Below are 26,103 nucleotides of genomic sequence, written 5' to 3'. Positions count from 1 at the left end.
AGTTGCTGGATATTGGCAGGAACTGGAACTTACTGTGGTACATGTCGATCCAGAGCATCCCAAACATGCTAAATATGTGACATGCCTAGTGAGTATGCCATGGAAGAACTGGGACATTTTCAGCTTCCAGGAATTGTGCACAGATCCTTACGACACGGGACCCTGCATTATCATGCTGAAACATGAGCTGATGGAGGAGGGTGAATGGCACGACAATGGGCCTCAGGATCTTGTCACAGTATCTCTGTGCATTTAAATTGACATCGATAAAATGCAGTTGTGTTCGTTTTCCATAGCTTATGCCTGCCCATACCATAACCCCACTGCCACCATGGGGCACACTGTTTACAACGTTAACATCATCAAAATGCTCGCCCACTCGACACCATACACGTGATCTACCAAATTCTCTAAAACAACGTTGGAGGTAGCTTATGGTAGAGAAATTAACATTCAATCATCTGGCAATAGCTCTGGTGGAAGTTCCTGCAGTCAGCATGCTCCTTCAACTTGAGTCATCCGTGGCATTGTGTTGTGTGACAAAACTGCACGTTTTAGGGTGGCCTTTTATTGTCCCCAGCACAACGTGCACCTGTGTAATGATCATGCTGTTTAATCAGTTACTTGATATGCCATACCTGTCAGGGGGATAGATTATCTTGGCAAAGGAGACATGCTCACTAACAGGGATGTAAACATATTTGTGGACTTCATTTGAGAGAAATAAGCTTTTTGTGTGTATGGGTTTTTGTTCAGTGTAGATTCATTTGTGTTCTCCACATAAGGTGACACAAGTGCCTGGTAAATGACAGTATTTTATATACTTAGTGACATTGGAGACATTGATGTACAGAAACCTTGGCTTATGGACCAGCTTCAGGCTGGAACTCAGGAGGACCATTGCGGCGTTCATCTATGTACTCCTGAGTGCACAGAGACAGGTTGACTTTTTTTCCTGAAAGAGTATAAACAAGGGGGCTAGAGCGGACTGCTTTGGCCTGACATGGTGACCAGTGGTCTAGTGCTATTTTTTTTAGGTACCGGAGGGAATCTTGTATTTTTTTTTATGTCATCATTTCTCAATTAACCGACATGTAGCCTACTGTATAATTTCATTTTAGAATATACATACTATGCATCATCCTAATTGCAGATTGTTTATGCTTACACATAGTGGCTCATATAGGCCTAATTTGGTGTTTTTATAACATTCGAAAACACCAATATTGGCCTACCTTAATATAAATCAGGCCAGTGGTAGGCAACTAGATTCAGCTGCGGGACGGATGGTCGGGTCGGAACATAATGATAATGACTTGTACACTGCAAATTGTATTTGAAAATAATCATTTCATAACTTGATTACATTGCGACACAATCACATTGGTCTCTTTTGTTATTTGTGGGAATACTTTGGAAATGACACTACACAGCACTACACCACTGATGGTGACCGACATGAAACAACTTAAGAGCAAAATATATAAAATTGTCATATCGTTGACAGAACCGCAAGCACCAATGAAAAGTACAATTTTGACAGATGACTCTGAGTACACTCTAAAAAATGTGTTTGGATGACCCAACTGCTGGGTTGCAGGCATTGGCCAACTTAGTGGGGTTGTTTTCTTGAGAAAATAGCAAAGTTGGGTTGTTGATGCTGTGTTATTATTGAGATATGATCCAGTGGGTCAGATCAGAAGGTAGGCATAGCTTAGTAGGGGCGTTGCTTTCAGATATTGTTATTTTTGGCTACCTGTGAGAGTAAATGTCGTTCCTGTTCCTCTGTTCTTGTCAGGTGTGCGTAAATGGCTGTAAGAGAGTCAAATGCAGGAGAGCAGATATTGGGTAGCCAACAGAGCCTTTTATTTAGGCGAACCAAAAGCACACGGCAAAATAAACACGAAATAACAATTCGGGTTAACATAACCCAGCGCAACAGACTAACGTGTGCATAACATGAAACAGAATAAACAATACCACACAAAGACATGGGGGAAACAGAGGGTTAAATACACAACACATAATGAGGGAAATGAGAACCAGGTGTGTGGGATAACAAGAAAAGACAAATGGAAAATCGTTGACGTCGACCGCCGAGCACCGCCCGGACAAGGAGAGACATCGACTTCGGTAGAAGTCGTGACAGTTCTGTTGTATTGTAAGCACATGAAAAATTGTTAGCACTAACTTCTGTCCCTCTACTTCTCTCTCGCTACCCCCTCCCCCCTTCCTATTGTATAACTTCAAAGAAAATTACATTTCAGACTGTTTTGAAGCTTTTATGAGGCTTACAGAAGTGTATATGTTCCAATGTTGGGATAGTTACCACTTTATTACAATATGTAATAAATCATCTACATATTATTAATATTAAATTATATTATATGTAACATGTATTAATTATATGTAACATGCAAAAATATATAAGGAACATTTAAAATTGCGGTGTACTATCTTAACATCTGATACAATACAACAGAACAGATGAACAGGAATTACATTTACTCTCATGGGTGGCCCAAAATAACTGTCTGAAAGCCATGCCTCCTGAAAATAACCTAAGGATTACATTATAAAATACCCAGCTGCTGACTCAACCCAGCATGAAAGTGAATATAACCCAACTGATGGTTAAATTAACCCATGTTTGGGTAATCTGAATAACCCAGCCAGTTTAGTTATTCACACAACCCAACTGTCTGGGTAAAAATAACCCAGCTTGTGCTCTGTCCAGTATTTACCCTGCGCTGGGCTACCAAATATAAATAAATAATTAGGTTGTTTCAAATCCAGATTCTTTTTGAGTGTTGGCTACGTGGGCATGCTGTCAGGAGGCTGAAGCGGCCTAAATGACAGTCCATCTGTGAACGCCCACAGAACATGTGTTCCTTACACATTAAGGTCTCAAAAAACAATAATTAACACTTAACATACTCAAATATTGTCACACGGGTTTTACAATTCTCAACTCAAAAGGCCTCTATTTGCCTCCTTGCTGAGGATTTATTTTCTGCATCACCAGCAAGTTCACTTTACCCCTTTTGAAATAAAATCAATCTTTAATAATACTGTAATATATTTGATAATAAATATGAATTGAACAATGAATCTGTCTCGTGAAAATGTATCTGCTGACCCCTACTGGACAAAAAGTATGAACTTCAGGGACTGGGACTACATCTGACAAGGCTTTGCACTGGGTCCACTAAAGCACAGCAACATACGCCTTTCACTATATAAACACAAGCCATGAAAATATCCCACAAACTCGTCATAAACAGGCGTAAACAGCTAGGTGTGTAGTTTGTAGGTCAACTTCAAATAAGGATTTATGACTGTCTGTGGTTGAGGGCTATAATACTGTCAATGAACAAAAACCTAGCTAGTGAGGTCCGACAGTGCTGCTTACCTTCATGCTCAGATTCTATCCCAAATAATAACAATAGAGGACCGTATTTCCTTTTTCAATCCTGCTCTGACAGTGGTAGTTTAGCTAGATCGTGAAAAGGGGCTCATACACAGTCACTGGACTCAAATAGTCAAAAATTCAAGTCAGGTATTTTTTTTGACCAACTATTTTTTGCATATTATATGTTTAACTTTATAACCTGCCAGTTGTAGTATGCTATTTGTGAATGTGAATATTATTTCATTATAACTAATAATTAGGTCTTCATATTTAATTTGTGTGAGCCATTATAATCAGGTCCAAAGGATGTTGCAATTTTGATAGTTCAGATTTTCCTTAGATGGGTACTTATACAATAACACAACATGCTACTTACACGTAACACATTTATGACTGAAATCATTGTTTCATTTCTGATGCAAATGCTTGCTGGCTTGACAAGTTCACAAGGTCATACAGAGTTGTCCATTTGTTATCCTGTGGTCCTCTGTGTGTTGTTACCCAGTCATCAGATTATATGTGCTCAGCCAACATGAAAAATAGCCTGTGACAAGCTACGTGTCAGAATAGCTACCATGTTTATCATGTAGATGCTGATTTATACCACAGTCAGCAACATGCTTGACAATAAAACAATCCTCTAATAATGCTCAGTGTAAACAGACATTTTCCAATAGTGAATTAATGTAAATCCACAGTTTGAAATGAATGTTCTTTATAGTGACCTGGCCAGTTTGATGTACCTGATTAGGTTGATGGATTAAGATGGAGATGCTGATGGACAGGTAGAATCAGGAGGTTGACACCAGATTGCTCTGACTAGGGTCAGGACGTCACCAGTCACCACTGTCCATCTCATTTTAAAGACTTATTCTTGACATCCCCCACTCTTTCCCCCCCTTCTCATTCTGCTCTTTCTTACTCATTCCTTCCCATCTGTGCACTGTTCCTCTGAAACGACATCATTGACTCACTATTAACTCAGTCAGGACTACTGCTTGGTGTGTAAAACACTGCCCAGAAACAATGACTGTATTCCCACTCTACCACTGAAAAGGATGCTGTCAGCAGTAGGCTACCACTTGAACGTGAAAAATGTTAAAGGGATACTTTGGAATTTTGGTAATAAAAGCCCTTTATCTACTTTCCCAGAGTCAGATGAACTTGTGGATACAATTGTTATGTTATGTGCATTTTGAAGGAAGTTGCTAACTAGCATGCTAGTAGATACCCATAGACTTCCAGTCATTGTGCTAACGCTAGTTAGCATTGGCTCACGAAACTACCTCTAACTTCATTCGTACTGGACACAGAGGCAATAAAATGGTATCCACGAGTTCATCTGACACTGGGGAAGTAGATAAAGGGCCTCATTGCCAAAATCCCAAAGTATCCCTTTAAGGCTTTTATCTCGGTCAAGGATATCTCTCTTTCTCTTTTTCTATCTTTATATCTCTTTCTCCCCTCTAACTTTTCCCTCTATCTCTCTCTATCATTTTTGTTCTGCATCTAAAGAGTCAAAGTGCGTTCCTCACCTTCCTCCGGAGGCTCCCATATGCACTGATCTGAATAAACAATATAACAGGTCATTGGTATAGGGAAGACCAGGCATTTCCTTCATATATAAATGCCTCTGATTTAACATATTATCAAAGATTCTTTACAATTTGTGATACATCTCCACTCATATGTAAAAAAATATATATATAAAAAAAAGAAGAAACAAATAACTGGTTTACTATTGGGAACGCACATCAACCGAACCACGCCAAACCTTTAGCCAACGGCAATGCTCAACGGTCGAGACTCTGTAAACCGGGGAAATTTTGAAATGAGCAATGTGAAAGTGCATTTCTTAGCAAAGGCACAGTCAGTTAGCTAACTCACCCGTCATTTTAGTGCTGGATTTTATTGTACATTCGAGCCCCTGCTGTGCCTAGTTTGAAAGTTGTACATTGGCTGAAGAAGATGGTTGTTCATCTATGACGGAGCCTCAGCCTGAAGCAAGAGGAGACACGGCGGCCAGAGTGGTAGCAGAGTGGTAGCAGAGTGGTAGCAGAGTGGTAGCAGAGTGGTAGCCATTAAAGTCAGAGTGGTAGCAGAGTGGTAGCCATTAAAGTCAGAGTGGTAGCCATTAAAGTCAGAGTGGTAGCCATTAAAGTCAGAGTGGTAGCAGAGTGGTAGCCATTAAAGTCAGAGTGGTAGCCATTAAACGCGCCAAAGAGCTGATGCAATTAAAGAACCTTAGAGAAAAGGAGATGATGAGCAAGCTTGACCGTTTTCTAAAGAAAGATAATCTATCTGAAGAAGAGGAGTCTGTGTTCAGGTCTTTACAACTAGAATTAGAACAGACTTACACGGATCTGGCAAAGGGCGCCTTTGTAAGGTCAAGAGCAAAATGGATTGAAGAGGGGGAAAGAAACACAAGTTATTTTTTTGCACTTGAAAAGAGAAACTACAAAAGAAAATCTATAACTGCACTCAAAATTAACGATGTTTTATGCAAAGATCCCATTACAATATCATAATTTGTCAATTCCTTTTATGAAAACCTTTACAGCTCTCAATTTCAGCAAGATGGTTGTGAAAGCTACATTTGCCACATTCAGAATTATGTCCCTGTAATTGAGGATGATTTTCACTCAGTTTGCGATTCACCTGTGTCAATTGAAGAAATTAGAGAGGCTCTGAATTCAATGAAAAAAGGGAAATCACCTGGCCCTGATGGCCTGACAGTTGAATCGTATAGACAGTTTTGGGAGTTGCTGTCACGCCCTGGTCTAAGTATTTTGTGTTTTTCTTCATGTATTGGGTCAGGCCAGGATGTGGCATGGGGTTTTTGTATTGTGGTGTGTTTTGTCTTGGGGTTCTGGTGTGTTTGTATTGGGATTGTAGCTAGTGGGGTTATCTAGCAAAGTCTATGGCTGTCTGGAGTGGTTCTCAATCAGAGGCAGGTGTTTATCGTTGTCTCTGATTGGGAACCATATTTAGGCAGCCATATTCTTTGAGTTTGTCGTGGGTGATTGTCCTTAGTGTATTTGGTCCTGTCTCTGTGTTAGTTTACGCAAGTATAGGCTGTTTCGGTTTTCGTTTTGTAGTGTATTCGTGTGTATTCGTGTGTATTCGTGTGTATTCGTGTGTATTCGTGTGTATTCGTGTGTATTCGTGTGTATTCGTGTGTATTCGTGTTACGTTTGTTTGATTAATCATGGATCGCAATCTACACGCTGCATTTTGGTCCGACTCTCATTCACCACAAGAGAACCGTTACAGAATCACCCACCACCAACGGACCAAGCAGCGTGTCAACAGGCAGGAGCAGCAGGAGAGGCAACAGGTGCAGCAGGAGAGGAGGCAACAGGAGCAGCCCAAAGAGGAGTACAGTATGGACTATACTTCTTGGAGGAGATAGACAGGTGGGCGGTCGACCCAGGGAGAGTGCCGGAGCCCGCCTGGGATTCGATGGAGCAGTGCGCGGAAGGTTATCGGAGAATGAGGTTGGCGAAGCAAGCACGGTGGCGCGGACGGAAGACCGAGAGTCAGCCCCAAAAATTTCTTGGGGGGCTCACAGGGAGTATGGCTATGCCAGGTAGGAGACCTGTGCAAACTTCCTGTGGTTACCGGGGGGCTAGAGAGACCGGGCAGGCACCATGTTATGCAGTGGTGCGCACGGTGTCCCCAGTGCGGGTGCATAGCCCGGTGCGGTATATTCCAGCTCCTCGTATCGGCCGGGCTAGAGTGGGCATCGAGCCAGGTAAGGTTGGGCAGGCTCGGTGCTCAAGAGCTCCAGTGCGCCTGCACGGTCCGGTCTATCCAGTACCACCTCCACACCCCAGCCCTCCGGTAGCAGCTCCCCGCACCAGGCTTCCTGTGCGTGTCCTCGGTCCATTACCACCAGTACCAGCACCACGCATCAGGCCTACAGTGCGCCTCGCCTCTCCAGCGCTGTCGGAGCCTTTCTCCTCTCCTGCGCTGCCGGAGTCTCCTGCCTGTTCAGCGCAGCCAGAGATGTCAGTCTGCATGGAGCAGCCAGAGATGTCAGTCTGCATGGAGCAGCCAGAGATGTCAGTCTGCATGGAGCAGCCAGAGATGTCAGTCTGCATGGAGCAGTCAGAGCTGTCAGTCTGCATGGAGCAGTCAGAGCTGTCAGTCTGCATGAAGCAGTCAGAGCTGTCAGTCTGCATGGAGCAGCCAGAGCTGTCAGTCTGCAAGGAGCTGTCAGTCTGCAAGGAGCTGTCAGTCTGCACGGAGCTGTCAGTCTGCACGGAGCTGCCAGTCTGCACGGAGCTGCCAGTCTGCACGGAGCTGCCAGTCTGCACGGAGCTGCCAGTCTGCACGGAGCTGCCAGTCTGCACGGAGCTGCCAGTCTGTAAGGAGCTGCCAGTCTGCACGGAGCCGCCAGAGCTGCCAGTCTGTAAGAAGCCGCCAGAGCTGTCAGCCTACATGGAGCAGCCAGAGCCGCCAGTCAGCGTGGAGCAGCCAGAGCCGCCAGTCAGCGTGGAGCAGCCAGAGCCGCCAGTCAGCGTGGAGCAGCCAGATCTTTCAGTCTGCCAGTCAGCCAGACTCTTCCAGATCCGCCAGTCAGCCAGACTCTTCCAGATCCGCCAGTCAGCCAGACTCTTCCAGATCCGCCAGTCAGCCAGACCCTTCCAGATCCGCCAGTCAGCCAGACTCTTCCAGATCTGCTAGTCAACCAGATCTACCAGTCAACCAGACTCTTCCAGATCTGCCAGTCAACCAGACTCTTCCGGATCTGCCAGTCGACCAGGATCTTCCGGATCTGCCAGTCGGCCAGATCTTCCGGATCTGCCAGTCGCCAGGATCTTCCGGATCTGCCAGTCGCCAGACTCTTCCGGATCTGCCAGTCGGCCAGGATCTTCCGGATCTGCCAGTCGGCCAGGATCTTCCGGATCTGCCAGTCGGCCAGGATCTTCCGGATCTGCCAGTCGGCCAGACTCTTCCGGATCTGCCAGTCGGCCAGGATCTTCCGGATCTGCCAGTCGGCCAGGATCTTCCGGATCTGCCAGTCGGCCAGGATCTTCCGGATCTGCCAGTCGGCCAGGATCTTCCGGATCTGCCAGTCGGCCAGGATCTTCCGGATCTGCCAGTCGGCCAGGATCTTCCGGATCTGCCAGTCGGCCAGGATCTTCCGGATCTGCCAGTCGGCCAGGATCTTCCGGATCTGCCAGTCGGCCAGGATCTTCCGGATCTGCCAGTCGGCCAGGATCTTCCGGATCTGCCAGTCGGCCAGGATCCGCCAGTCGGCCAGGATCTGCTGAATCCACCAGCCAGCCAGGATCTGCCAGATCTACCTACAGATCTGCCTGAGCTTCCTCTCACACCAGCCAGCCAGGATCTTCCTCTCACTGCCTGAGCTTCCTCTCACTCCCGAGCTTCCCCTCACTCCCGAGCTTCCTCTCACTCCCGAGCTTCCCCTCACTCCCGAGCTGTCCTTCAGTCCCGATCTGCTCCTCAGTCCAGTGGGTTTCTGGGTGAGGACTACTAGGCCATGGTCGGCGGTGAGGGTGGACTATCCAGGGATGCGAGGAGAGGGGACTAAGATATTAACTGAGTGGGTTCCACGTCCCGCGCCGGAGCCGCCACCATGGACAGACGCCCACCCGGACCCTCCCTATTGTTTTGAGGTGCGTTCGGGAGTCCGCACCTTAGGGGGGGTGGGGTTCTGTCACGCCCTGGTCTAAGTATTTTGTGTTTTTCTTCATGTATTGGGTCAGGCCAGGGTGTGGCATGGGGTTTTTGTATTGTGGTGTGTTTTGTCTTGGGGTTCTGGTGTGTTTGTATTGGGATTGTAGCTAGTGGGGTTATCTAGCAAAGTCTATGGCTGTCTGGAGTGGTTCTCAATCAGAGGCAGGTGTTTATCATTGTCTCTGATTGGGAACCATATTTAGGCAGCCATATTCTTTGAGTTTGTCGTGGGTGATTGTCCTTAGTGTATTTGGTCCTGTCTCTGTGTTAGTTTACGCAAGTATAGGCTGTTTCGGTTTTCGTTCCGTTTATTGTTTTGTAGTGTTTTGCGTGTATTCGTGTTACGTTTGTTTGATTAAACATGGTTCGCAATCTACACGCTGCATTTTGGTCCGACTCTCATTCACCACAAGAGAACCGTTACAGTTGCTAGAAGACCAGATTTTCAATATGTTTCAAGATTGCATTAAAAAGGGGGAAATGGTCTCCACTATGAAACAGGGCCTTATTTCATTGATTCCGAAGCCTGATAAAGACCCTTCTCTCATTGACAATTACTTTATTAAATGTTTATCACAAATTGATTGCTCTGGTTGAAAGATTTAAAAAAGGAATAGATACCATTATAAATGAGATTCAAACAGGATTTATGAAGGGCACATAAGCTCTAACATTCGTTTAGTCTTGGACCTTATAGATTATTCAGATGCAATTGACTCAGATGCGGTTGTCCTATTTCTGGACTTCTGTAAAGCCTTTGACACAATTGAACATGAATTTCTCTTTAGGTCTTAAACTTTTTGGATTTGGTGAAAATGTTATTAAAGTAATTTGCATGTTTTACAAAGATATAAATAGTTCTGTGCTACTAAACCTTAATACTTCCAAAAGATTTAGTATCAACAGAAGTGTACAACAGGGATGCCCAATTTCGCCATTTTTATTCATTTTGGTTGTGGAACTTCTATCTCCAGATATTCTGAATAATGCAAATTTGTATGGCGTAACCATTTTTAACAAAGAAATCAAAATTTCCCAACTGGCTGATGATACTACTATTTTCTTAAGAAACAAAGTCCAGGTCGCACATGCCCTTAATGCTATAACTGCATTTTCTATTGCATCAGGATTAATCCTGAATGTTTCTAAATGTGAAATCTTATGTTTATTTGACTCGGATGATAAAGAAATAGAAAATATTCCTGTAAAGGACTGTGTTAAATATTTAGGAATACATCTGTCAAAAAAACACTTAGTCAGACAACATTTTAATTTCTCTCCTAAAACTAAGAGAACTAAAATATATATTTAATAATTGGCTACAAAGAGATCTTTCTATACTTGGGAGAGTAATTCTGTCCAAGGCAGAAAGACTGTCTCGTTTTTTGTACCCTTCATTATCGTTATGTGTAAATCCAGCTACTTGTAAAGAGATCAATAAGAACTTTCTTGACTTCATCTGGAAAAATAAGTCTCACACAAACTAAAAAAATCTGTCCTTTCTAACAAAAGAGCTGAAGGCGGTCTAGAAGTGTTGGATTTTGCTGACATAAATAACACTTTCAAGATAAACTGGCTGAAAAAATGTTTGATCGATACTGATTCAATATGGTATTTCATTCCAAATAATGTGTTTAATAAATTGGGAGGTCTTCAATTTTTACTGAAATGTAATTATATTCCTAAAATATTACCTGCTAAATTGGCTAGGTTTCACCAACAAGCTTTAATGGCCTGGAAAATATGTTTCCTGCACAATTCTTCCCCTCATAAAGCTCTCTTGTGGAATAATTCAGACATAACTGTAAGGAATAAGTCATTGTTCTACCCCAGCTGGCATGAGAGGAATATTGACTTTGTTCTTGATATTTTCAACAACAAGGGTAATATTCTCACATATGAACAATTTATAACATTGAAAGAGTTTCCAATACCTTTCAGAGAGTTTATTTCTGTGATCAAAACCGTTCCCAGTGGTTTAACTACACTTATGAAAACTCATCTTAATTTTGGGAATGATCACAAAATTTATCCAAAACTCAGATTGGAAGGCGTGGGCTTACTTGAGAGATCTTGTTGTAATAAATATATAAGACAAATTCTTCATTCACAAAACCAACTTACACCTAGAGGAAAGTTTTTCTGGAACATGCTTATTCCTGACATTGTCTGGAAAAATGCATGGTTAAGGCCTTACAAATACTGTATACCAAACAAAGTTAATTAAGGAAGTGCACTTCAAAATTTTACATAAGATATATCCATGTAATTCTATGATTTCCAAATTTGTGGCTATTGATGATATCGGTGAGAATCTGTCTCACTTATTCTTTGAATGTAAATTTGTGTCAGATTTTTGGGAAAACCTTGCTTAAGTACTTATTTGCCATTATGAACACTGCCTATATGTTTTACATGAAAGATATAATATGTTACTATTGCAATGATAACAAAACCACTGAAATGATTGTTAATTTAAAAAATTCTTGTTGCCAAATACTTTATACACAAACAAAAATTCCAAAATTCTAGACCAAAATTACAAAATTTTTCTGATTGAATTTAATTATCTTATTAAAACATTAACCCTAGTGAATAACAACAAGAATAACATCTTCATGAATCATTATAATAAGATCTTTTCAGAGTGAATATAATTGCACTTAAATGGTTTATTTAGTATTATTTTATTGATATTTTATGTATGTTTGAGTATTGTTAATACCTGTGTTTGGATTGCTAGACATGTTTGATGTAGCAATGTAGGTTGATTTTTGAAATATGACAACAAAAAAAGAACACGGCGGCCGATAGAATGATGTCGACAGCAGATTCAATGACTTCAAGTGAAAGTGGACAGAACAAGACAGACAAAGTGGATTTGGAGTTGAATTAGAAGAGGACGCCAGAGATTTTAATTTGCGACAAGAAGATGTTGTCAGACATGGTTTTGTTTAGTAACTATTGTTGCACATCTCAACCGTGCAGCTAACCTAGCTAATAATGCTGGCATGCTAACGTTCACGTTTGTCAATTTACTTAGCTAGTTATCTGATGTTACTGTAACTAGCTAAACATGCAATGCCACCAACTGTTGACTCATAACAGCAAATAAGGCTAGGTATATCTAATTTCTAATCTCTATTTGCTGTATTTCAAAGAACTGAGAGAGAAAATGTATCAGTACCTATCCATGGAATTATTTCGTCTCCCCTTGATCAATACCCGCTACTAGGCCATGCCAGATCAGTAATTGATCATGAAGGATAGGGGAAAAGGGAAGGAAACCACGTTGCACTATGCATCCAAGTAGTAAATTATATATCAATCTAACTGATACTTTATTTTCTAACACAGGACTTTTTCAGAATGAGGAGGATGACGGTGACAGTGGCACAGGCTACTTCAACCCTGATATGGCTGGTACTCAGTTGTAACGTGATGAATGCGTAGGAGATGCATCCCTTCCTGACACCTTTCAGACAAATGAACTGCTTTATTACGAGAGATTCAGAGCCTATCAAGACTACACGCTAGGTATGATAACCTTACATGGTCTTACATCAATTCAGTTGTCAGGTTTACTGGCTAAAGAGGATGAAAGATGATTACTGCAACCATATTGATCAATCTTTCAAGGCTCCCAGTGAAAAATCTAAACAAAGCTGACTTGAGGTGTTGTCCCAGATGCTGTCTGTGCTGTTTTGCACAGGTGATTGTAAAACATCAGAGGTGAAGGCCTTCACAGCTGACTACCTGGAGAAGGTTCTGGAGCCTTTTGACTGGCAGGCACAGTGGTGCACAGAAGTGTTTGATGTGCCAGTGGAGGTAAGTCACTTCGACCTGAAAGATTTCGCAGCAAGAGACTTGTCTAATGGAGCTGTGCTTTGTACACTGCATGAAATGAATTGGAACACTTGCACTCTGGATGCAGTTTTATAGGGAATCTGAATCCAGAGGTCTGGTTAAACAGTGAAACAGCTATCTTTTCCAATGTTATACAGATGGTTGGATCTGATCAGTGGAGCAGAAGTAGTCAAACAAGGTAGCCTAACCATTTACCCTTGAAAAATGGTCATATGAAGGTCACAACCTCATACTTATGCCCCTTTCCTCAGGTGGTGGATGTGAACTATAAGGAGCTGAAAGCCAAGGTGAAGCTGGTGGTGCCCCTGCAGTGTGAGACGAGAGGCTGCGAGCTCACAGAGGCGGCCATGAATACCCTCTTAGAGGCCACGCTGCACAAAGTGCCTCTGCAGGAGCTCCATGTGGTGTTTGATGAGTCTGGGGACTTTGACCAGACTGCGCTGGCACTTGAGCACCTCCGGTAAGTCCCTATTGTTAATAAAACTGCTGAGTTTTTTTTTCAAAGGGCTGTTAAAGCCGCAGTTATTCTTTCCATGTCAGATTAGAAAGCACAAGAAAAAGCACCTGTGATACATGCCTCTTGTTGTCGGACTTTGCATGTGGTGAAACTGCCATTCAATGTTGCTGTGCCTGACTTACTGTGTGTGTGAAAATGTATCCCTCTTTTGTCTTTTTGTCCACTTGATAGAACTTTAGAAAAACATATTTTTTGGAGTGGTTAAAAGCTGCAATATGTCAACTTTTTTTTACAAAAGCACTCAGAATAATGTCAATGGACATGTCACTTCACCCCTATCTGAATGTACATATTACCTCAACTAACCTGTACCTCCGCTAGAGATGAAACGGTATGAACATTTCGTATCACGGTTATAGTGACCACGGTTATCAGTATTATCGCGGTATTGTTAAAATGTGCTGGAAATGTTCTTAAAGTACTGACACGCACACTGAAATCATTTCACCAAATTTTATATTGAAAACCAACAAATAGAATTAGCAGCACTATGCACTTTTTGTGTGCATAAACATTAAAATAATAACATTAACGGTGGCGCCATGAGATAAAAGTTTCCCTAGTGCAGGTTTAAATGAACACAACCTTAAGCAATCAAATAAACAAAAAAAAACAAATAAAATTAGCAGCACTCACTTTGTAGTGAGGCACGGCAACCTTCATCAGCCTCAGAAAGCCCGGCCTCTTAACATAATGAAAGGGCTGCAGTGAGGTCTTGAGATTTTTTGTTGACCTGGGTGCATAAGCAGCCTGCCTCTTTAAAAATGCTTGCTCGAATGTGTCACAACTGTAGATGTGGAGGGACCAGTAGCATCACTGGTGTTAGCCTGCTGCACGACCACTCCGTAAACAAGGGAATAGAAAATGTATTATTAATATTGGTGTTACATTATAATTACTATTGTTCACACACAAAGTCTATCTTCTGTGTTGCATTTGAGAATATGCAATGACCCCATGCACAATTTACATGAATACAAATTAGTCTTAAGAAGACAGTGATAATTGCGATGAGCCCAACAATTGGCATAAATACAGGAGTGTTGTATAGGAGTCTATAGTGTTTCTCCTGTTGAAACACTTTTACGACCAAGTCGAAGTCTGCCGGATTGTAAATTAATAAAATATGTTGTTTGGGTGACAACTACATCAAATAAAATGTATTTTTAAAGCCCTTCTTACATCAGCTGATGTCACAAAGAAAACCCAACCTAAAACCCCAAACAGCAAGCAATGCAGGTGTAGAAGCACGGTGGCTAGGAAAAACTCCCTAGAAAGGCCAGAACCTAGGAAGTCCTCTTCTGGCTGTACATAACTTGTGCAATGGGTGAATAGAGTCTGCAGACACACGATGTATACAGCAGCAGAACAACGTGTAGTGTTTTTACAAGAAAGCTTCAGTTTACATTATTGACAAGCTATTAGCAAGTTAAACAGACAAACCATGGTATTTTTCACCCATTCCGAAGTCCCCACATCATGCATTGAGGTAAAAGCTTACCTTGCATTCGCTATAAAGTAGTGGGTGGTGGTCACAAGTGTTTCCCCCTTTCGCAGCAATTTTTTTATTTGCATGTTCTGCAGACAGGGTGACAATCTTCGATTAAGTTCCCCTAAAACCCAAAATAAGACCACACTTCAGATTTGGTCCTCTTAGAAGGCTGAAAAATCTCCCGAGCGCTGTCTCTGCTTTCCGTCATGTTTTCACACACAACAAAACCCACGTTGCATGCTGCGCCTTCGTCAGACTGTTGCTAACTTTGGTTGATGCTGGACAGTATTTACCGTGAGTGTTTAATGATAATAAAAATGTGAAACGGTAATACTTATCGTCTGGAATTTTAACGTGGTTCATCGTGAAACCGGTAACCCTTTCATCCCTAATCCCCGCACATTGACTCGGGACCGGTACCCTGTAAGTTATATAGCCTCGTTATTGTTGTTTTATTGTGTTACTTTATATATATTTTTTACATTAGTTTATTTGGTAAATATTTGCTTAACCAACAGTGCAGTTCAAGAAGAGTTAGGGGCTTGTAAAGTAAGCATTTCACGGTAAGGTCTACCCTTGTTGTATTCGGCGCATGTGACAAAGTTTGATTTGACAGACGAGACAGAACCGACATCACCCGTCACATTACAGCGGCAAAAAAACAATACATGGACTAGTTCTTATGTGATACTAAATAACAGAAGGGTGTGTTCAAATTTCGTGGTGTCTTCTGGAGAAAGTGGGACGACGAGGATGATGACTTTGACTACTTTGTCAGATGTGTGGAGCCCCGCCTCAGACTGTACGTGTAGAAGGGTGATAGTGTGGGGGTGGGAAGATTAGTCAGTGTGTGTGGGCTAGATTGGCACATTCTCATTTAGGCTGTATTGGTTCAGATCTGCCAATGACACGGCTAGCTTGAACCCATTATTTTAATGCCGCTATCAGAATGGCCATATGGCATAGGAACCTGTAGAGCATTGTAAATGAGTGCAGTTCAGGAACACTTGAGCAAGCTCCGTGTCTAATGGTTAGAGCTGGATATGTTCAATGTTGTTTGTGAGAGGGTGCAGATTATTCCTTGGCCACTAGATGGCAGTATGTACCCGGGGATTGTGAGTGTACTGTGGCATCTCCTATTTTTTTTATGGGTGGAGAATAGGGTTAAAATATATCTTATTGGCTTCAGCAGAAATCCACAAGCTTGTTAATGTTAGACCAATCAGCTCCTAGTTTATACCAAGGACACTATTTGCCGATTTTGCTTTTAATAGACAAAGAATGTCTTTAACCCATTCACGATCGGCTCCTTAGATAGAATGGAGGGTCTCGATTCATTCTCCAAATAATGGTTAAGAACATTTTCAAGTGTCAAACATGGCCATCAAACAAACAATGTTGTGCTCTGAGCATCTCCTCTAGAGTTATCCCACCTTAACCTCTCGTTGCCCTCCAATGTTGCTGAACAATTTGTTCCCAGCAGTCCTCATAATGCGATTGTGTTTTAAGGAAAACAAAATAAGTATTTCTTCCTCTGTGGCTGTCAACCCTGTAGGTTTTATGATATTCTGGAGGATCGGGTGCCTGCTGGACTTGTGGCAGAGTATTACTCTCTTTTGGCACGCTGCTCTCAGAAGTTCCAGGAGTTTTCTAGCCTGCGGAACGGCATCAGCAGTGACTCGGAGTCGGAGCTGGACAACGTGTCCATGGTGGAGGGCCTAAGGATGTACGAGCAGATGGAGGCTCTGAAGCGCAAACTCCGGATCATTGAGAACCCGCTGCTCAGGTAGCTGGCCAAGGGGACACGGGGTGGGAAGACTGAGAGGAGCTATCAGTGCCTCTGCAGAGTGTGTTGAGGGAGTAGTTGTGTGACTGATGAAGTTGGTCTCCTAACAGAGGGAAAAATAGGAAGACTGAGTAAAGGCTATTGGATTCACCTCTGTCCCTGAGCTAGCATGTTTGACCTATACTGCCCCAGTTGAGAGCAGAACTTCTCACAGAATGACAGTACACTACAGTCCAGTTCAATGCATCATATTCTGGTTAGAATACAAAAGAGGGACAGCAATTGAATGTATAGTTACTACTAACGCACACTTGGTGCCACCTTAATTGGGGAGAACGGGCTCGTGGTAATGACTGGAGCGGAATCAGTGGAATGGTATCAAACACATGGGTTTTCCAGGTGTTTGATGCCATTCCATTTGCTCCGTTCCAGCAATTATTCTCCCTTCAGCAGCCTCCCCTGGCCTATACTTTGAGACGCTATTGGAAAGTGGAGATGCAACCATTGTGCTTTGTCCAATGCTGTACCATTGTGTTCTTCTACATAAATGTATTCTCTCCTGGCACTGCAGGTATGTGCTGGGATACAAGTTTAACTCAGGGCAGCAGGCTTGCAGGGCCAAGGGGCCTCGTGTCTCTGGTGGCCGGATGGTCCATGTCGTGTCCGTCTCCACTACAGTCAGCCAGCTGCAGAGCCTGATGGCAGACAAGCTAGGGCCCAAATTCTCAGGGGAAGAGTTTGAAGTACATGTATGGCAAACAAATATAATCATTTTATAATTTTTTTATATATATATTTTTTTTACATCCATGACATTTATCCATTCTTAGGCATATTGTATTTTGTCAAATGTAAGTTTGCCCAGGTTTCCATTTCAAATGGCCTGTTTAATGAGATGACCAGAGATGAAACCCAATGGTTAAGTTCTCTAACTATGTGACACTTGTGTATTGGTCTAATACGCTGGGATTTGCTAAGGTGTGTGGGCTTTTTTTTATTTGACCTCCCTAGTTCCTGTACACTGGCATTCCACCAGGATTTGTAGAAGCTGTGTCTGTTCGCCTGAATGCCTCGGCTCTATCTTTGTATTCCACTGAGACGTTAGAAGCAGAAAACATGTGTTTTTGTGTCTTTCTTTGTTTAGTCGTGAGCGCAGGTCTGTGTTGTATAGACCGACCGTGTACTGGAACTGCTCTGTGTTTAAATATTAGTTTCACAGTGAGCCCCTGCTGGCTGTGAGTGCCTGCTACGAGGGAGATGTGGTCACCATCCTTCAAGGACACTACACTGTCACCAGCTCCATCAGTATCCCAGACTCCATATCAGTGGAAGGTAATGTTTCATATTTCTGCAAGCAGCCTTTATAATGGCAGGATGCACTACTGCTGTATGTATGTACAGGTAACTGCCAGAGTAATGGAGAAACAACTCAATGAGGGCTACAGAGTATATTGAAAGCAGGTGCTTCCACACAGGCGTGGTTCCTGACTTAAAACGATGTAAACTATTTGCCATGGCCGTCTGTCACCAGATCTCAACCCAATTGAACACGTATGGGAGATTCCACCACCATCGACAAAACACCAAATGATGGAATTTCTTGTGGAAGAATGTTGCATCCCTCCAATAGAGTTCCAGACACTTGTAGAATTGATGACAAGGTGCATTGAAGCTGTTCCCGGCTCGTGGTGGCCCAACACCCTATTGAGACACTTTGTTGTTTCCTTTATTTTGGCAGTTACCTGTATGTATCAGTGGAGGCTGCTGAGGGGAGGACCGCTCATAATAACGTCTGGAAATGAATGGTATCAAACACATGTTTGATACCATTCCATTCACTCCATTTCCAGCCATTATTATGAGGTGTCCTCCCCTCCGCAGCCTGCACTGTTATGTATTTATTATCTTATGTTATGTATTATTTGTTGCTATTAGCCAGCCAGGGATGCCTCTTGCTGGATTCAGGTAATGAGGAGTAGAATCTGGTATTGTGAAAATCCAGATTCCACTATCTGAATCCAGCAAGAGGCCTCTGCTGATTTTCTGTTTTCCATTTATTGAAGTCCGATGTTCATTCATTGCAAAAATGTCCCTCTGTTTTTTATATTTTTTTTAGGTGAGTGAGTTGTTCAACATATTTCGCAGGTTGTCTGAATCCTTCCATCCCTTTCTGTAACTAAAGAATCTGTTGCTATATCTGTGACTAATGTGCTGCGAAGTACCGTTACGGCCATGGAAGTTGTTTTCATATTGAACACTTGTGTAAGTGTTTCAGATGAAATCAAGTGTTCACCTGCAGATGATACTGTTATGGTACTGGTTGTACTATGTGGCGTGTTAATGTGTGTCGAAGGTAAAACAACCACTCAATCTACAGCACATGGAGTGAAATGAACGTGTAGCAGAGAGGATGTGGGATGTACAGAGGGAGCCCTCGGGAATAAAATAGAGCTTGCTGGCGCAGTAAGCGTAAGAACAGGGATGATATTAATGCATAGAGAAGGCTAGCTCGGGCGAGGAGAGGTCAGAGCAGAGGCGCCGCGTCAGTCTCTTTATGCAAATGGTCGGCCTGCCGAGTTGGATAGAGGGAGGGGAGATTGGAGGGGCTGTTTACATGCGTTTGTTTCTATGTGCGTGCCCTCCTGTGGTGCTAGGAAACCCCTGAAAGCTGAGATAAAGAGGGTGTGGAAATATGATGCAGCGCTGCCTGGCACTGCACCATGACAGGAAAAGAGCAACTCAATTAGACCACTGCCGGATTAACATAATAGAATTCTCCCTCCCAACAAAGAGCCTTTGATATTTAGAGGAAGCAGGGCACACACATGCGTTTATTGCTTTTTGGATATTGCTGTATCAAAGACGGAGGGGAAAAAATGCATATGATCTATCTTCATAATAAGTATTGCGAGAATTTCCGAAAAGCGTGTTCCTAAGGAGACATTAGAATTCATTAGTGAGGAGGTTCAGTCAGTCAGCACTTGTTAAGAACAGACTGGATTCTTGATCTGCAATCAGTACAACCGTTTTAGCATTTTTTAAAATTAATTCTCTAAGCAGCAGCACGTTTTTGCCAGTCATGAAGCCCACTGGGAATAGGGTTTTCCTCTCCTGGATGTGTGCATGGGCCTATGTCTTTACCAATCGATATTCAGCCTTTGGCCTTTCCAATGGCGGCGTGTGGAACCTAGCCAATGCTGTAGAATTGTTGGCCACATTGTAGAACACCTATCTCCAGGCCATCTGTCAAGGAACAGAGAATAATGAACCCTAGCCGTCAGAACACGGTCCATCACATTCTATCTGCCTGGGATTGTGCTGAATCGCTACTTGTCATGTACACCACTGCGAGGTTGGAAGGAGAGTTCAGACCCAACACTGTGGCCATTGAGCCATGACCCAGTTGTCCGAGCCGTCAGCATGCAAAGATGGAGCAAATGCAATTTAATCTAAATGTATTATTTCTGTGTACAGTTGGGGGGGATCAATACAGTAATAGAGTATTGCCCTATTGTTTTTACAGAGTTCCTATCGATACTGTGACTCCAAGTTTAGATTATTGCTAGGTAGTTAATGTTAGCTGCCGCTAGTCGGCTGTACCTACGCCAAAACCTAATAGCTCATCATTCTATTGCTTGTTCGCCATCTTTTTAAATGTTGAGCCAACATGTTTTCAGCACTTATCTCCATGACAGATCAAAATGCCTTTTTCATGGCTCTCTTGTCCCTCTGCCGCAGACATACACTACCGGTCAAAAGTTTTAGAACACCTACTCATTCAAGGGTTTTTCTTTATTTTAAAAATATTTTCTACATTATAGAATAATAATGAAGACATCAAACCTATGAAATAATACATATGGAATAATGTAGTAACCAAAAAAGCGTTAAACAAATCAAAATATGTTTGAGATTCTTCAAATTGCCACCCTTTACCTTGATGACAGCTGTGCACACTCTTAGCATACTCTCAACCAGCTTCACGAGGAATGCTTTTCCATCCGTCTTGAAGGAGTTCCCATATATATATATATATTGAGCACTTGTTTGCTGCTTTTCCTTCACTCTGCAGTCCAACTCATCCCAAACCATCTCAATTGGGTTGAGGTCGGGTGATTGTGCATGCCAGGTCATCTGATGCAGCACTCCATCACTCTCCTTGGTCAAATAGCCCTTACACAGCCTGGAGGTGTGTTTTGGGTCATTCTCCTGTTGAAAACAAATGTTAGTCCCACTAAGCGCAAACCAAATACTCAGGCCACAAATTTAATTATAAAATATAACACATTACTTCTTACTAGTAATGAATTTGTTTTAGAAAAACTACAAAGCATGCTCTTCTGTTTTTTTTGTGTGGGGTGGGTGGGGGGAGAGCTGAGTGGCTGGTAGATTTTTAAATCTACCTGTTCTGGTGGCTGGTGGACCAAAAATAACATTTTAGGCTCTGATTTAGGCTAATAAATGTATTTCTTTTCAGGGTTCGGCCTACCTGATGAGGTGGTGATTGAGAAGAAGAACAAAGGGGACTCGTTTGTGGCGTCAACAGGAGCCGATGTGAAGGTCTCCAACGTCAAGTTCATCCAGCACGACGCTATCGAAGGCATCCTCTGTGAGTCCTCTTAGTCCTTTTCCCAATGTCATGCTGCCTCTACATCAACCCTGCCCCCCAACTCTACCCGTTGTCCTGCGTTAGTAATTCTGCCTAAGCTGCTGGCACTGCTTAACATCTGGCAACAACCATATATCAATGACTTTCCAGGAGGAGAATGGGATTATGGTCATACACGCATTCGGAATACTAGGATCTAGCTGGTCTCTTTATTTACCTCCTAGTGTCAATCTTCATCTTATTTCCCTCTTGTCTCCAGGTGTACATCAGGGTAAGCTGGAGATGGAGAACTGTGTCCTTCAGTGCGAGACGACAGGTGTCATTGTGCGGACGTCAGCCCACTTGACTATGAACATGTGTGACCTCTACGGCTCTAAGGTGAGAAGTCATTGACGCTCATCACTCTTTCATGGTGGCTTTGGTTTTTTTTTACCAGTACAGATCTAGCTCTCGTGTTAATCATTGTGTGTGTCTGAGGCCGTGCAGTAGCCTAGCTGTGTCTCTACATGCTGATAACTGTTGTGCTGTAGGGAGCTGGTGTGGAGATCTATCCTGGCAGTGTCTGCAGTATGGTTGGAAATGGCATACATCACTGCAAAGAAGGGATCCTGATCAAGTTGAGAGATTTGAAGTTCTACTGGTCATTTACCAATCTGTATATTACTGTTCCCAGCACTAGCACATCCAACCTCCATCTCTTCCTAAGTTCAGTTCAATTCTAAGCCTGTGGCATTATCTTCCCTCAACCCGAAATTGAATTTAGTGGAGAAAGATGTTAAAATGCACACACACACCGCAAAAACAAATATGGACTTATTTCCCTTGTTACCTTCAGACGAGTTCTGGGGTCTTATCTCATTCCCTGAGGCTAGAATGGTAGTGTGTTTTTTATCGCTCCCTCACACAGAGCTTTCCTTCCTGTTGTCTCTCTGCTCGGTGTGTTGGACTTGGCCAGGACAACTTAAGCAGGAAGACCGACGTGATGACTCTGTTTATGCCTGTCTTTCCCCCCTCTCTCTGTTGCTCATCTGTCAACCTCCTCCATCCCTTCAACCCCACCAGGACTTTTCTGATGAGCTGGACACCATGCCCAATATCACCATGGTGAACAATGTGATCCACAACAACGAGGGATACGGAGTGATCCTGGTCAAGCCTAGTGATGCTGTACCAGGCGAGGCTGCACAGGAAGACACCCCTACAGGTATGAACTAGTTCCAAAGCCTGGGGAAGTTTTCCTCAGGAATATTATATTAAAAAAAGGGGTGCCGTAAAACAGAGTCTAGATGGAAACTGGTGATGCATCGACACTTATCGGTGGCGTTCCGAATCGAGTTTTGTCTTCATGAAAATTGAGATCGGCAACAAGCGAGCAAGCTTAAGATACAAAACTAACACCGCACAAGCTACTCAAACTTTCTTACATGGTATGAAAAGAGACATGGACAAAACAAGGAAAAAACTGTAATGCCTCTGAGGGGAAATATCATTTCTACTTAGAGAACATGTTGTTTGAGTATTGAATAGCAGCGCTCCCATTCAAGCACATAATCCAATACGGAAGTTCCAATAGACTTCCTTAGGTAGAATCAACCAGACAGGATTGTCACACAAGACTAGGTACTAACCAAGTCTTACTCAGTATTTCCCACATCAATGGGTTTACTGTCTCTGGAAGGCTGAGTTGGTTTCACTGGGAAGTTTCATGAGAAAATGTGCTTGACCTTCAGTCCAGGGCAGCTACAGAATGAAAGGTGCAGCTGAAGGTGGCATGGCTTAAAATACATCTGGAGTGCTCTCTTCATCTCCCTCACTCTCCGATGTCCTCAAATGGAATGTCCCTTATTGTTTAACCCCAGTACACAGGAATAAATACCTCTACCCCAGACAGGAGAATGAGCGAAAGTGGCAGAAATTTGACCTTAAAAAAAAAAACGAAATAAACAAAGCTATCTCTTCTCTTCAGATTACCCTTTAAAAATGTCATCTGCAACATTCATGAATTTTTGCGGAGACACTACTAAGCCAACAACCGGGTAGTAATTGTCATTTGCGTTGTTATTGAAAAGATGATGTCCATTATGGTCCTTTGTTATTTCCCATCCGGAATTTGCAAAAAAAAGCTGTTAATAAAACATTTCTCAACACTCCATTCCCCGCTTTAAACGTCGAAAAGAGGCTGCTTGCATTTGGATCTGAAAAGGTAAGAGCAAGGCAATTATCTACCATTGATCCCAAAGGGCAGTCTTTGTTAGAATACACTGTCAGTCTGATTTGAACAGAATATAGTAATATTTCACAGGAAGACGTGGTGTTTTCATACATGACAAATCCGAATGTCATGATGGAGAAGGAAGTGGAAGTGGTGGTATTAGGTCTGAATGTCACAGCGAGGTGTTAACAAGCCTGTCATGAACGGATTCACGCTCTTTTCCAGATGAGCAACTGGATATAGAAGAAGGGAACGAGGACATGAAGGGTGAGGGGAAGATGCGGGTGGATGTGGACGTGCAGCTCATCGTGGTGGACGACTGCTCTGTGAAGGAACCAGTCTCCTATTCGTCTTGTTACGCCGTTCCTCCGGAGTTCACGGAGGGCAACGATGCCATCAAGAGGGAGCTGGTGGCCACGTCAGCCAAGAAGCAGCGACGCCAGAAGAGCATGCTGAAGGAGCTGGGAGTGACCCAGGCAGATGACAACCTGCTCTCCCAGGAGATGTTTGTCTCCATACAGGACAACCAGTTCAGGAGAAACGACATGGGCAGCTTCGGCACCTTGTACTGAGACTAACTGACCCTTCTTCCTGTTCTGTTTTCCGTACATGCACAATCACACTTTTACTTGATTTATTCCAACCTCTTTGCTAAATTTTGCTGCACTGACTAGTGAGTGGGTATGTGTACTTTTATACCCTTTTTATCATGGCTTTTTAATACAATTCTCATTTTAGTATACTGATATCGTGGAGACCTGAGTCTAATAAACACAATTATTTGCACTATGACTAATGATGAGACTCAAATGTCCTTCAAATGTTTTTTCACTTTTTTGGGGGTGGATATTGTATGATTTCTTGTAATGGATATTGTTAAGATGACACTGTTTGAAATGCTTTTGTTGTTGGGAGAAATCACGTTGCCTTATTTTGAGTTAGTGTCTTACCCTCACCTGTAGTTCTGGTCATTTGTTTATCAAATGTTGCTGAAAACACTCTGTAAACATTCTAAATCATGAGCCAATTAAAATGAGTACTTATATAAGTTTTGATCTGTTTTTTTTATTTTTACAATTGGACACAGGTCATGTGAGAGGGGTGAAATCTGGAAGGGTGCTCATTGGTTTTCTGGGCTTAAGGCTTTACCTTTTATAAGATGCTCACAATTGTTGAATTCCAGTTGATTAATTTTCTGGGGATTAAAGGGCTGGTAAAACCTCATTACACCACAGACAGTTTGATTAATTACCTAATCCAGCATGCCCCTGTGAAATACAACACATTGTACTGCCTCTTATGAGGTGTCCCAGGCTGACCTCAATAGACCAATTTATTCCACAAATTCAAAACTGAATTAAATGGTGCTGGTAATCATTATGTCAGTGAAAGCATCTGCCCAATGATGGATAAAAAAATATGTATCTGGTGATGAGTACAGACTGACAAAAGTCCATATTTAGGGCAGCATTTGACTGGGAGAATGGACTAATTGGATGTGAAATGGTTTTGTTAAATTTCATGTTTTTACATACACATTTAATGGACCCACTAACAACCTAGGGATCGATCATTTCATAGTGTTTTGTGTATGGGGGGGGTCAAGGCGTTACTCCCCCTCTGCTTATTCCCGGTAGGACTTGTTGCTAGTGAATGACTTGACCCTATCATAGCATATTTGTAATTTCTGCATTAATCGAAAGTTCCCTGGTTCAAATACCCGAGCCGACAAGGGACAATCTGTCTCGACCTGTGAGCATGGCACATAACCCTCATTTGCTCCTGTGTATGTGACAATAAAACTGATATTTTTTGTTGAAAAAAATTTAAGCTATAGGAATAACAAATAAATATAACTTATAGGTCTGAACACTGTCCGGGTATTGGAAAGAATCTATGAACAGGATTGAGGTGGGTTTTCATTCTGTCATCTGAGGAACCAATTATTGCTAGGACCGCTCAGGAAACGTGTGGTTTTGTGTTGAGAAACTACAGGCGATTATTATAGATTTTCCTCAACGTTTCAGTGACGTGCCATAGATGTCAAACAGAACGGATGGAGAAAGAAACTGCAGGGCTTTTTGGCAAACGTTTTATCTTCAATAGAAGAATTCTAGGATGACAAAAACAAGAGCTCTGGGTGATGGAGGACAGTAGAAAGTGCTGTTTGAAGTGGTGTCCTTTTTATAAATAGTGAGTGTCTACAGGAACGAGCAGTGGCCGTCGTTCTGGGGGAGAGGGAAGGGCCTGTCTGTTGTCCTCTAACTACTTTGTCATATGAGGGGAGATAGCTGACAGGCTGGCTTTTAGACTCACTATTTCTCTCAACTTTTGTAGCTCCCCTCCCTCTTAGCTTTTATGCTAAAATGACATGTTATGCCATGACACTTTCTGACAACAGACCATTATGAATGATTTGATAGGCCTAAATGGCTGCATTCACATAAGCAGCCCAATTCTGACCTTTTGCCCAATGAATGGCAAAAATAGCTGATCTGATTG

The 26,103-nt window shown here is 42.6% G+C and overlaps 1 protein-coding gene across 1 annotated transcript; it reads left to right on the top strand.

Annotated features, from left to right (window-relative positions):
* Nucleotides 1-94: 94 nt before the first annotated feature.
* Nucleotides 95-24,629, top strand: LOC112249559 (SHC SH2 domain-binding protein 1-like). The gene is made up of 14 exons (XM_042320179.1): nucleotides 95-200; nucleotides 12,572-12,655; nucleotides 12,831-12,946; nucleotides 13,237-13,445; nucleotides 13,477-13,493; nucleotides 15,724-15,796; nucleotides 16,550-16,780; nucleotides 17,352-17,529; nucleotides 17,992-18,112; nucleotides 21,258-21,389; nucleotides 21,649-21,767; nucleotides 21,920-22,004; nucleotides 22,450-22,593; nucleotides 23,827-24,629. The coding sequence occupies exons 1-14, from the start codon at nucleotides 95-97 to the stop codon at nucleotides 24,171-24,173; spliced, it is 1,962 nt and encodes a 653-aa protein (XP_042176113.1). The 3' UTR covers nucleotides 24,174-24,629.
* Nucleotides 24,630-26,103: the final 1,474 nt, after the last annotated feature.

This window comes from Oncorhynchus tshawytscha, linkage group LG04, assembly GCF_018296145.1.
Source record: "Oncorhynchus tshawytscha isolate Ot180627B linkage group LG04, Otsh_v2.0, whole genome shotgun sequence".
In the NCBI taxonomy this organism is placed as follows: Eukaryota; Metazoa; Chordata; class Actinopteri; order Salmoniformes; family Salmonidae; genus Oncorhynchus; species Oncorhynchus tshawytscha.
This window is presented reverse-complemented; position numbering and strand designations above follow the sequence as displayed.

Bases quoted from the DNA above. Each gene is read 5' to 3' on its own strand.
- LOC112249559 (XM_042320179.1), top strand. From the start codon at position 95: ATGCCATGGAAGAACTGGGACATTTTCAGCTTCCAGGAATTGTGCACA. The intron at 21,768-21,919 runs GTGAGAAGTCAT...GTTGTGCTGTAG, and splicing joins GTGACCTCTACGGCTCTAAG to GGAGCTGGTGTGGAGATCTA. The intron at 22,005-22,449 runs AGTTGAGAGATT...TTCAACCCCACC, and splicing joins CAAAGAAGGGATCCTGATCA to AGGACTTTTCTGATGAGCTG.